The 12,572-nt window shown below is 42.1% G+C and overlaps 2 protein-coding genes across 3 annotated transcripts in view; one reads left to right on the forward strand and one right to left on the reverse strand.

Moving 5' to 3' along the window:
• Positions 1 to 7,575, reverse strand: part of ARMC10 (armadillo repeat containing 10) — an 8,278-nt gene extending 703 nt beyond the window's left edge. Inside the window, exons 1-5 of one of the 2 annotated variants that reach the window (XM_054067249.1) lie at positions 7,467 to 7,575; positions 4,638 to 4,783; positions 3,461 to 3,595; positions 1,980 to 2,156; positions 860 to 931 (exon numbers count right to left, since the gene is read on the reverse strand). In XM_054067249.1, coding sequence (XP_053923224.1) covers positions 860 to 931; positions 1,980 to 2,156; positions 3,461 to 3,595; positions 4,638 to 4,783; positions 7,467 to 7,575 — 639 coding nt within the window. Of the gene's footprint in view, positions 1 to 859; positions 932 to 1,979; positions 2,157 to 3,460; positions 3,596 to 4,637; positions 4,784 to 5,096; positions 5,147 to 7,466 lie in introns of those variants that run through there. The other variant, XM_054067259.1, reaches the window with a different exon arrangement.
• Positions 7,576 to 9,326: 1,751 nt separating this feature from the next.
• FBXL13 (F-box and leucine rich repeat protein 13) overlaps positions 9,327 to 12,572 on the forward strand; it is a 75,358-nt gene continuing 72,112 nt past the window's right edge. The window contains 1 exon segment of the mRNA XM_054068468.1: positions 9,327 to 9,470. The gene's annotated coding sequence lies outside the window, so the exon portion shown is untranslated.

Genomic DNA, 12,572 nt, shown 5'->3' on the forward strand with positions numbered 1-12,572 from the left:
CACTTTTAACAAAGAACTGAAGATTTAGCAGCCCTAATGTTTTAGTAATGAAAAGCTGGTAGTATCTAGACGAGGTTTGCTCACAGCTGAGAGTTCAAAAATAAAAGCCACTCTGTGTTTTAAGGAATTGGCTCTGGGGAGAGGGAGGAAGATGCAGCACCATTCCAGTCACTAACTCTGTTTTGGTGTGAGGAAAGGATATAACTGACATAAAGCTGTATGCCAAGGACAGCAGTAACTGATGTCAGATCTAGTTCTCCATGAAGACGTAAGGAAATACACAGGGAAGGTTCAGGTTACCGGGCTCAGAGACACTCTTCTATGGCTGCATTTGAGTAAAAGGGGTGGGGGATTTCAGTGGAACTTGTTTGTGTTAGGTACAGTATGTTAGCTACAGAAACAGCTGCTGAGAAGGTTGTATTTGATGTTGGTATCTGGTCTTCAATTTAACTACTGGCTGCATGTCTGGAAATTAGGTTTGGCGTTTGGGTTCCTTTTGACACTTGCCAGGGTGCGTTGTATATGACATCCAAAAGTTCATAGTACCACCCCTTGGGTGGAAAGGGAAGGTGAGAACATGGAATTTGGAATGCTACACTGGAAGTATGACCAGCTGCCTTCCAGCACACAGGCCCTGTGCCTCTCCCTCTACAAGTCTGTATTATACTACACTCTGGAAGAAGGCTGGCTTGTGAAAGAATATGTGCATCTAGCTACTAATTTTAGTGAACCAGGTACTTCCTAGAGTTTTACTCTGGAGTTGCATATATACTTCTAATATATTAAAATTCTTCTAATGCCTGCACATATCTACACACGTACTAATGCTAAAAATATAGTGGAATAGCAAGAACCTTACTTGAGCTCTGAGAAGATGTCTTGTCATGGCTGGATTTGCAGATAAGTTCACGAGTACTTTCAAAACTTGAATCTGAAATGAGGAACATTGAAGTTCATTGCAGGCTCCAAAAGCAGTAAGCACAGCTGTAATGGGCATCACTAATGTCAGCACTGACTTGGAGAGGGAAAGGTAGAATGGTTTAACTAACATCTTGAGTTGTGTGCTTCAGTCTTTGGTGTGGGAAAAAAAAAGGTTGTGGAGTCACTAGCACGTCTGTACTAAGTACAGATATTTCAGAGGCAAATTCAGTTTGCTGTAAACATCAAAATAAGGCAAGATACAACTCACAGTAGTGAAAATACAGAATATATTTTTATAATATACAGAGGATGGTTAAGTCCTGTATTTAAAATGTGATCAGAAGCATATGCAAGTACACCTTTGTACTTCCCTGGACCTTGTGACATTAATCTCCTAACTAAACACTAGGAAAAGAGCGAATGCTATTTGTTGTACTTAAGTAAAACAGGTCTGCTAAGTTTAGTGGAAATTTGTGGTTTGGGAAACTAGTTTTGATCTGATAGAGCAAATGAATACACTGATATTGATGGTACTGTGACATCTTGAATAAACACTGGATTCGGTCCCTAGTGGAATCTTTTATCTTCTTTCAATATTACAGTAATTCACAAATAAGCACAATTTCCCAATGCAGCCACTAGGGTGGAGAAGATGTAATAAACATAAGGGAACGGAAAGCCATGTCATTGGTATGTTATGTTTCGCTAAAGAGATTCATGCATCAGTGAAGCCTTTCACATCCTCCTTGCTCTGTGATGCAGCAGCAATGTTCAGCAAGCAGAAAAGAATTCTGGAGTTGCTATAGCAAAGGCCAGTAGAGGCAGAGCGTACACAGCACTGGTTTGGTAGAGCTCTAGCCCAGCAGTTCCACTATCATGATTCCCTTCCTCTTCTCTTTCTGAATTTACATTGAGAAAGTAATATAGATCCATATTTTAGGGATTTCATGTACTATCTGCAATCATTAATTAATATTTGAGCTACTAAGCACAGTCTAAACCATTTTATAATAACAGTAAAAAGGTTTAATGGTTTGTAACAATACACTAACCAGTACCTGTGTCCTTTCAGTTCCTTCTGAAAGCAAATGAAGAAAGCAGGGAATTGAGTTGATCATCTTATGGTGGTAGTCACTGGTAACAGACATATTTGTCAACAACCTGAGTCCTGCTAGCTGCAGATCAGAGTTCAGGGGAGCTGACTCAATGTTCCTACAAACTTGCGTAATGTACACCTGGGGAAAAAAGGAGGGAGATAAAGAGAAGATGGTTTGGGATACAGGGAGATTTTCTATTCACAAATAGTATCAGTGGCCTAGCCACAGCAGTGTAAATACCTCTTGAACACTGCTGGCTGAGCACATAACGTGACGAAGGTTCTTGGAAACAAGTACTTTTTTGTTTTGTTTTGAATATATTCAAACATTTTACTGGCATGATAGAAGCAGACCTTCAGAATTATGCCCGCTAACCTTCCCGAAGCATAATTTGTTCTGAACACCCAAACTGCTCCGACTCCATCTCGGAAGTGGCACATTTGCTTTAAGGAGTGCTTTAAAAATAATCATTTACAGCAATTAACATCTTGTTACATGTTGAAAACAAGCTAAGGACAACTCTGGGAATGCCATCCTTTCTTTGAACCATGTGGCCCATTCAGTGGAGTAGTCCTCAGAACAGTGATGACAACTGATACGAACAACTATTATTTACCAAATTTTTTTCTGGGTGACAGTATAAAACAAATTTTGGATGTACTAACTAAGAAAAAAATTACTTTGCCTTTACCAAAGGAGTTGTTTTCCACTTATGCAGTTACAGAAATATTTGCTGTTGGCAAGTAAGTTGCTCAGCGCTGAAGATACTGCAAATGACCCCGTATAAACTGCTTTTTTTCAGGCAGTTTAGTAAAAAAAAGACTAGTAAAAATCTTCAAATCTGCACCAGGTCATTGCTCGGACACTTCTTGATCCATTGATTAACTTTATAATATCAAACGTGGATGCTTTGTTGATGGTTTGTCCTTTCATACCCATACCATCTACTACATTTAACAGCAGGACTTCTTATTGTTATTACATGCTAGTCTTTCAAGATGTAAGTATCACCTGGAAAAATTGGTCTTACACAAACTCGGGATCAATTACTGTTTTCTCCTCCCTTGCCCAAGGAGTCAGGCTAAATTCAGTCTGCAGTCCGTCCTGCTACATGACCAGTGCTGATGTTCTAGACGTGTTTGGAAATCATCTTCCCTCACATTAATCTTTCTATAGACTTAGCAGCACAATCTCTGTTTAATAGCATTTGGTGAAAGCTGAACAAAAACTGCCTAGTTTCCTAACTGTCCTTTAAAAAGATAAGTGCCAGTGATATAATGCATTGTTAAGTTATACTTTTGGCCTTGGGATGCATAGATCATCCAGATCTGCTGCCTCATATATCTATAGCATTAAAACAGTTGTATTTAACAAATATGGTGAAAGCCCTGTACTAACTCCTGTCTCTCAATTACTTTGATTCATCCCTTTAATAAACTTACCTGTATCTCTTCCTGATTTTTAATATTCATACTCAAATTATTAAGTGCATTTAGGGCTTTTTCTTTAACTTTGGGAACACAGTCTGAGAGCATCCCTCCAATAACAGAAAGGCCATCCAAATTTCGGATTACATCCTGAAATATAAAATGTATTTAATAAGATTATTAAAAATTTAAATTAAATGCTGAAGGCTTTCCTGAAAGTTTCATTTTAATGCAAATGGAATGTGTGAATGAAAATTTCCAGAACAGGCTACTCTGTTTAATGGCTTCCATTGAAATTAAGAATAGTCCTGTTTAGGGCCAAGTATTATTGGATATTATTTGTCAATGGCACAACACCTTTACTGCTAAAATTTGGTCTGCAAAGCATGCTTAAAGCATTTTAGACTATAAAGAATCAAAGGTAATTACTGCATAACGAATTTTTAGAACAGCTGAGCCAGGTCACAGCACCTAAAAGTCCTGACTGAACAGAACAGGCTTTCAAGATGCAGCTTTCTTTATATTACTATTACAAGTTCTAAAACTTTATCTTTCTTTTCCATTACACTTATTTTTTAAAACTTTCTCACTTACGACTCTAACCATCACTGAAAAAATAAACCTGTGCTGTCTTCAAGAAAATGAAAAATGGGCCAGTGTGCCTAGGGATTCAGTTATGTTCTCTTCTGAGAGATTTATATTAAAAAAAATAGTCCTGAGAAGCCATAATAGACAGCTGTTGTGAATATCATACTAAAAAAAGGATAAAAAAGCATACATAGCTGGAAAGTTGCTGAGATGTTAATGGCATACAAATTTGTAAAGATAAAAAATTAGTTTAAATTATCTCAGTAAATTTCAGGTCTGATCCTGAAAGTATTTAACCCATCCCAAATTTAACTCTTTTATTAACATGACAGTAATCAAGAAAATATATATTTACAGCACTTTGAAAATATAGAACTCTGTACAGACTTGAAGTTGTCCGAACAGCAAGCTTAGGTTAAGTGTTGTGAAGCTGGTAAAATTATTATTTGGGCTAGCAGAAATTAAGGAATAGAGATAAAACAGATTTTAGAACACAGGCTATCCTAGCTCTCAGGCCTCTGTCACTCTTCAGCAAAACAGCATCTCTCATCTCCCACACTGGGTGGTATTGAAACACTGTTTTTTTCTGCAGAACAATACTTACTTGATTTACAGAGAATGCAGCACTGTTGCTGAGAGTAATTAAAGCCTGCTCTTGAATTAATGGATCATCTGTGGCCTGGAGCAAATGAATAAGTTTCTGTAGAGTATCCATATCCATGGCATGACTTGACGCTGGAAGACTATTGTCTGTAAGTATTTAAAAGTATTGAAACCAAGTTTGACACATTTCACCTAGTTACCACTTAACGTTTTTTACAAAGCTGAGGTTTAGCGCTCAGTTGTAGGCCACATTGTTCTAAGTTTCATTGTACACCATATAATGACAGAAAGACTGTTTTACTCCAGCAAGACTTCTGTCCTTTTTCTTGAGTCCTCTACCTACACATTTCTTTTCAAAGTAGAAATAAAAGGAATACATAATAAGAGCTTGGGGCACATTACTATTTGGTTAACCAACAGCAAACATCCCCTTCAAAATTACTAGGAATATTCACCAAACCGGATAATTTCTTTTTCCTTGTGTTGCCTGAAATGAAATGTGGAAATCCATCTGGACACTGTAGGAAAAGAAAATAAAACTTGCGACTCGCAGACTACTGCTTCCAGCAAATACGATAATGATGTTTTGCTTGTACCCTGAGGTCCTTTGACAAAGCAACCACCACAATGCTAAGAATAGCATCACTTGGCTCACCAAGAAAGGCTGTTTCTGAGTCAGAATGATGTCATGGAGTACCTGGTTTTCATAAAAGGGTGACACAAATGCCATCAAAGACCATCGTCAGCCAGATTAGACGCAGAACTATTTAGCTAGCTGAATAGCTTGAAGACCTGATCTGTGACTACTGCACTAGTCACAGGTGATTTGAAATGACTTTTGAGTCCTTTATAATTCCACATATTTGCTGCCATCATCTCACTAGACAAACACCAGTGTATTCTTTGGTGGGAGGGGAAAGAGGTGAAAGTTAATTACGATAATCCAAGAGCTAACTTGAAAAAAACCCCTGATATTTATCTTAGAATCATACAATCACTGAGGTTGGAAAAGAACTTTAAGATCATTGAATCCAACCATTAGCCCAACACTACCGTGTCTATTAAACCATGTCACCAAGTGCCACGTCTACATGCTTTTTGAACACCTCCAGGGATAGTGACTCCACAACAGCTCAGGGGCAGCCTGTTCCAGTGCTTGACTACTCTTCTGGTAAAGAACTTTTTCGTAATATCCAATCTAAACCTCCTCTGGTGCAACTTGAGGCCATTTCTTCTTGTCCTATCACTTGTTACTTGGAAGAAGAGAACGCCCACCTCACTACAACGTCCGTTCAGATAGTTGTAGAGAGCAATAAGGTCTCCTCTCAGCTTTATCTTCTCCAGGCTAAACAACTCCTGTTCCCTCAGCTGGTCCTCATAAAGCTTGTGCTTCAGACCCTTCACCAGCTTTGGCACTTCATCTAAACAGTTGGTGAAGGGTCTAGAGGGGAAGTTGTATGAGGAGTGGCTGAAGTCACTTTGTCTGTTCAGCCTAGAGACTTGAGGGGAGACCTTATAGCAGTTTACTGCTTCTTCATAAGAGAAGGAGGAGAAGCTGATCTCTTCTCTTTGGTGACCAACGATAACACCCAAGAAAACGACAGGAAGATGTGCCAGGGGAGTTTTAGGTTGGCTATTAGGTAAAGGTTCTTTACTCAGAGGGTGGTGGAACACCAGAACAGCTTCCCCAGGGAAGCAGTCATGGCGCCAAGCCTGACAATATTCAAGAAGCATTTGGACAATGCCCTCAGGCACATGGTGTAAATTTTAGGGTTGTCCTATGCATGGATAAGAGTTGGAATCAATGAGACTGGTGAGACACTGGCACAGGTTGCTCAGAGAAGTTGTGGATGCCCCATCCCTGAAGGCGTTTGGCACCAGGTTGAATGAGGCTTTGAGCAACCTGATCCAGTGGAAAGTGTCCTTGCCCATGGCAGGGGCATTGAAACCCGATGATCTTTAAGGTCCCTTCCAGCCCAAACCATTTACGATTCTGTGATTACCTCCTTCCATCTTGTTTCTGCTGTTAAAGTTTCCGTGAATTATTCAAAGCAAGCTATTAGCAAAAGGAGGAGGACACAAACCCCCACCCAGCAGGGAGCAGCGTGACCCCACCAGCCAGTACCAGGGCACTGCAGAGGGGTACAGTGGACCCTTTCACGGGAGAAGAGGCAGGAGGGGTGGGGGTGGAGATTGCCACTCTCCCAAAGTACCAGCCTGTCCTTATAGGAGAGGCGTTCCATCCCTCCGACCACCTTCGTGGCCTTCCTCTGGACTCGCTCTAACAGATCATAGAATAAGAAAACAGTTTGGGTTGGAAGGGACCTCAAAGATCATCTGGTTCCAAACCTCCTGCCATGGGCAGGGCCATCCCATCAGACTGCCCAAGGACCCACCCAGCCTGGCCTTGAACACCTCCAGGGATGGGGCAGCCACAACTTCCCTGAGCAACCTGACCCACGTCCTTCCTGCGCTGAGGACTCCAAAGCTGGGACACAGGACTCCAGGTGAGGCCTCACGAGAGCAGAGTGGCAGCATCACCTCTCACGCCCTGCTGCCCGCGCTGCTTTTGATGCAGCTCATGATCCTTGTGGATCCCTTCCAAGTCAGGTCATTCTGCCATTCCGTGTAAACACTTTTTTAAGCTTTAAATTACAGAGGAACATAAACCACTGCAATAACGGAAGAGCAAATCACCCTACTAAGTAAATACAGAATGGACATATTCCTTTGGGGGGGGGGGGGCTTTAAAAGAACAACTTTTTTAAACTACAACACGCACTGGAGCCTTCCGAAAGCGCTGTGGGTGCCTCCCCCCGCCGCCCCTCACCTGCCCGCGGGGCCGCCCGCAGCCCCCGCCGCCCCAGGCAGTACCACGCGCCCGCCCCGAGCGCCGCCAAAACCGCCGCCGCCGCCATCGCCCCGCGCCGCCCCCACATCGCCCCGGAGACACCGCCCCATCCGGCCCGGCCCCGCTGCCGGCGGCGGCTCCGCCCAGAGCTGACAGGGGGGAGGTCCCAGGGGAGCCCGAAGGGTGCTGCTAGGGATGTCCAGGGGTTCTGCTAGGGTTGCCAAAGGGATTCTCCCAGGGGGCGCCCGAGGGGTGCTCCTAGGGGTGCCCAAGGGATTGTCCCAGCGGTGTCCAGGGGATGCTCCTGTAGGTGCCCAGGGGATTCTCCCAGGGGTGACCAGGAGCTTCCAGGGGTGCCAAGAGGTTCCCCCAGGGGTGCCCAAGGGGTTCTCCCAGGGGTGCTGAGGGCTCTTCCCACGGGTGCTGAGGGCTCCTCCCAGAGGTGCCCAGGGGTGCTCCCAGGGGTGCCCAAAGGATTCTTCCAGGAGTGACCAGGGGATTCTCCCAGGGTGCCAAAGGATTCTCCCAGGGATACCTAAGGGCTCCTCCCAGGGTTGACCAGGGGATTCTCCCAGGAGTGCCCAGGGGCTTCCAGGGTCATCTGGGGGCTCCTCCCAGGGGTGCCCAAGAGATTCTCCCAGGGGTGCTCAGACGATTCTCCAAGGGGTGCTTAAGAGGCTCCTCCCAGGAGTGTCCAGGGGCTCCTCGGCCAACTGTATCGTGGGCTGTATCAAAAGAAGTGTGGGCAGCAGGGCATGGGAGGTAATTCTGCCCCTCTACTCTTGTGAGACTTCACCTGGAGTCCTGTGTCCCAGCTTTGGAGTCCTCAGCACAGGAAGGACACAGATCTATTAGAGCAAGTCCAGAGGAGGGCCACGAAGACAATCAGAGAGATGAAACACCTCTCCTATAAGGATTAGCTGGTACCTTGGGAGGGTAGCAATCTCCACCCCCCACCCCTCCTGCCCCTTTCCCCCTGAAAGGGTCTCCTGTACCCCTCTGCAGTGCCCCGGTACCGCCTGGTTGGGTGCCTCAGCCTTGGCCACAGTCTTTCACACCCCTAAGGTTCTCTGCTAGATGGGGCTTGTTTGTGTCCTCCTTTTGTTAACAGCTTGCTTCAAATAATTCATGGAAACTTTAAGAGCAGAAGCAAGGTAGAACAAGGTAATCATAGAATCATAGAATGGTTTGGGCTGGAAGGGACCCTAGAGAACATCCAGGTCCAACCTCCCTGCCATGGGCAAGGACACTTTCTACTGGATCAGGTTGCTCAAAGCCTCATTCAACGTGGTGCCGAATCCCTCCAGGGACGGGGCGTCCATGACTTCTTTGAGCAACCTGTTCCAGTGCCTCACCACCCTCACAGGAAAAAATTTCTTCCTAATCTAAATCTCCCCTCTTTCAGCTTATAGCTGTTACCGCTTCTTCTATCACTGCACTCCCTGGTAAAAAGCCCCTCCCCATCTTTCCTTTGGCCCCCTTTAAGTACTGGAAGGCTTGTGTTAAAGTCTTCCTGGAGCCTTCTCTAAGCTAAACAAGCCACACTCAGCCTTTCCTTGAATGGGGAGTGTTCTAGCTCTCTGATCATCTCCATGCACTCTGGACTCACTCTAACAGATCCATGCCTTTCCTATGCCGAGGACTCTAGAACTGAATGCAGTACTTCGGTTACTTCTGCTCCTTAATCTGTATTTATACTCAAATGATGACTAAACCAAAGGCAAGCACAGTGAACCTCACTGGCACCTTCCCTAGGTTGGCTTAAGTTTGTTAGTTTTAATTACAGAGGTACTTCTGGATTTCAGATGGATGCTTCCCTCCTTTTTGATCGCTGTGGGTACTACCTGGCAGAAGTAAGGATGGCGCAGGCTGTGTTTTGGATACTGGTGCATTAGATATTTATTGGCCCAGGAGTAAATAGCCTTCCATGAAATGTGAAGAGAATAAAGCTTTGTCACAAGGATTGGAGTGGAAACAGAATTGGTAGGTTTGCCTTTAGGATTCTTACGTGTTTCCTTGTGTTTTTTTTAGTTTCCTCCCTTTTTATCTGTGATACCTCTGCCTGTTTCACAATCTGTGGCAGCTGGTTTTCAGTTTCCTTAAAACAAAGAAAGGCACCATGCACAAATACAGGTTTAAGAGACATCCCGATACTTTTAAGCTACCAAAAAAGAGATCCCATTTGCAAGCAGCTATTGCAGCCAGGATTTCCATGGAAACATTAATAAAGAAATCTTGAGCCATTTAGAATAATTATAGAGCAGCAGTGCCACGCAGACTGAGTACCTCTCCTGAGATCCTGTCTCTTGATCATTGTTTGTTTTTTTTAAGCACAGAAAAACAAAGATGAGATATATCTGTGTGAGGTGTATTTCTTGATTCAGCACTTCAAAAATAGCTTGTATTTACATTTCCAAGCAAAAGTTATAAATACCTTTATAGCAACAGTGGCATTAACTTAATGGGCTAAAAAAGAAAGAATTGAGGTTAAGATTAAACGGAGTTTCTTAAAAGAAAGAACCAGTTAAAAATTAGCCTATGTAGTGTCTTTTTAGAATTTTTTCTTGTTTCTTGAGAGGCTGGTGCTTGCTAATATCTATCCATATTTCTTATTTCACTTTATTGTATTTTAATTTCTTTATGAAGTTAAAATATGCTTGATGTGAAGACAAATGAGATGATATTGGTCCCTGTATTAAGGAGCATCAAAACTAAGCTGAGACCTATGAACATTTATATATGTATTCACAAAATTAAGGATATAAAGTTCTAAAATGACTATTTGCTGAAGCCTTTTTATCATTAGGTTGTGGTTTGGACATGGTCCAAATGCAGTTGGAGTCCAAATAATAATGTCCAAATAATTTGGGATTCCCTGCTGTGTCTGAGTCTTTTATTCCTGTCTGATTTCTCTTTCAGTTCTCATCCAGATTTACTTTTTTACACAGTATCCATAAAAAGTCAAACTGTAATCCTGCAAACACTATGTATATTTTGACTTTCAGTGTTATTACAAGCTATATTCTTACAATGTTAAAATTAAATATGAATGTAGAGCTTGCTTAAGATTTTTCTGCTGTATGATCCAAAAGAGTTTTGTCATGAAGATAAATGGCTGAAGTGGTAGGGTGAGGAATAGGGTTATGGCTGGAAGAGAGAAGCCTTTGAGAGAAGCCAAGCTTTCTAGTCTAGACTTGATGGAGGAGGAGGATAGTGACAGGCTTGCCTATGATGAGCTGTGAGGTGACACACGAAGGTTAGAAGGATGGGGTGCTGGTGAGGGCCTTCAGTCTGCTGCTCTGAGATGTGCTGGCCCAGCATGCTTGAAGTCTTACAGAGATGAGCCAGGGGCTCCAGGGATATCAGGAGCCAATAGGGAAATACCAGTGAAATATCTCAAGGGAATTAAGGGCTAGATGTTCCTCTGAGAAGTTTACATGGCTGACAACACAGCCAAAGTGCCTTTATGCCAACACAGACAGCATGGGCAACAAACACGAGGAGTTGGAAACCACTGTACTGCTAGAAAGCTGTGACCTGGTTGCCATTACTGAAACTTGGTGGGACAAATCCCATGACTCGCATGTGGCTGTTGACGGCTATGGGCTGTTCAGAAGGGAGAGGTGAGGAAGAAGGGGAAGTGGTGCTGCCACGTCCATGTGGACATAACAAGATACAATGCCTTCTTCAACATATTCATCAGTGACCCGGATGAGGAAACAGTGTCTCCTCAACATGTTTGCTGATAATACAAAACTGGGACAAGTGGCTGATACACCACAAGGTTGTGTTGCCATTCAGCAAAATGAATGGAAATTACTGTTTAGAAAATGTATTTTAACATCAACAAAACTATTGCTCTGTGTACTTAGGTAATTTCAATGATGAAAAAATGTTGTATCTCAAGAGTTTTGAAAACTTGTTGGGTATCAGTGTCAAATATTTTACTTTATTCCAATGATGAATATACTGATTCCCTATAGCTCTCTTTCACACATGAATAAAGAATAAGAATGTGTATATATGTATGTATGAATATATTTTTAACAGTTGCTAAATGTACACGAGAAGGAAGCTAAAAATGATTCTTCTGTTACTGAACTTTAAACTGCATGGTGCGTGATTTTGGGACTTTTCCTTTGTGAACTTTTAAATGAAAAATGAGCTTTTTTGGATTGATGAATAGAAGCAGTTCATATAAAAACTGACCTAAGTATTTAATTCTAACCTGATAACTTTGTAGCATTGTGGCGGTTTTGTTGATTTTTTATTTAATATTTGTTTGGTTGTGGTTTAGCAGGGGGTTGTGATGACATGTGACAAATATTCATTTGACATATGAATATACTTCTAGTTATTTAGCGTTATGAATAAATATAATTTATAGGTTGAGAAAAATTGTAGATGGATGCTTTCAAATGGTTGAGATTCTTGTGGATGTCAAACAGAAATAGCCACGCTCATATAAATTTGGCTTAATTGTTTTTGTTTTACACACTTAGGAGAACCTGAATGAGGATGACAAGATTAAGCGTTACAATTCCTTCCTCATTTAAGTTTAGTAAAAGAATTCTCAAATGTTAAACAGAGGCCTTGCGCTTCGCTGTATGGTTGAATAGTTTGAATTTCCTGTGTTGGAGACCCTTCAGAACACCTCAAGGAAAAAAGTGGTTTGTGTTTATTTGAAAAGGGAAACAAACCAAGAAAAAATGTAAACTTGAAATAATAACAAATGGCGTTCACATGGTAGACCTGTACTGGCTTAATCCAGCAGAGGGAGTAGCTGACCAATGCTGGGATTGGCTTTGGGAGATCTGTCCATATGAAAATATGTGATGAAAGCTGTTTAACTGCCTGTATAATATTTAAAATGATACAGACTTTTTAATGAATATAACCTCTACTTAATGCTCTTCTTTGTTTAGTTGATCTATTAAACTCTTACTTTTGTGGTAATCAAAACTGAGGTAGTGTTACTTGTTATTACTTCATTGCTGTCCGTGATTTATTTACATGTATGAACCAGGGATGTGGCATTCAAGCACTGAATTGTTAGTTACAGTTCTCATTGTTTCTCATAGTTGG

The sequence above is a fragment of the Cuculus canorus genome, chromosome 1 (genome assembly GCF_017976375.1).
Source record: "Cuculus canorus isolate bCucCan1 chromosome 1, bCucCan1.pri, whole genome shotgun sequence".
NCBI classification, from domain to species: domain Eukaryota; kingdom Metazoa; phylum Chordata; class Aves; order Cuculiformes; family Cuculidae; genus Cuculus; species Cuculus canorus.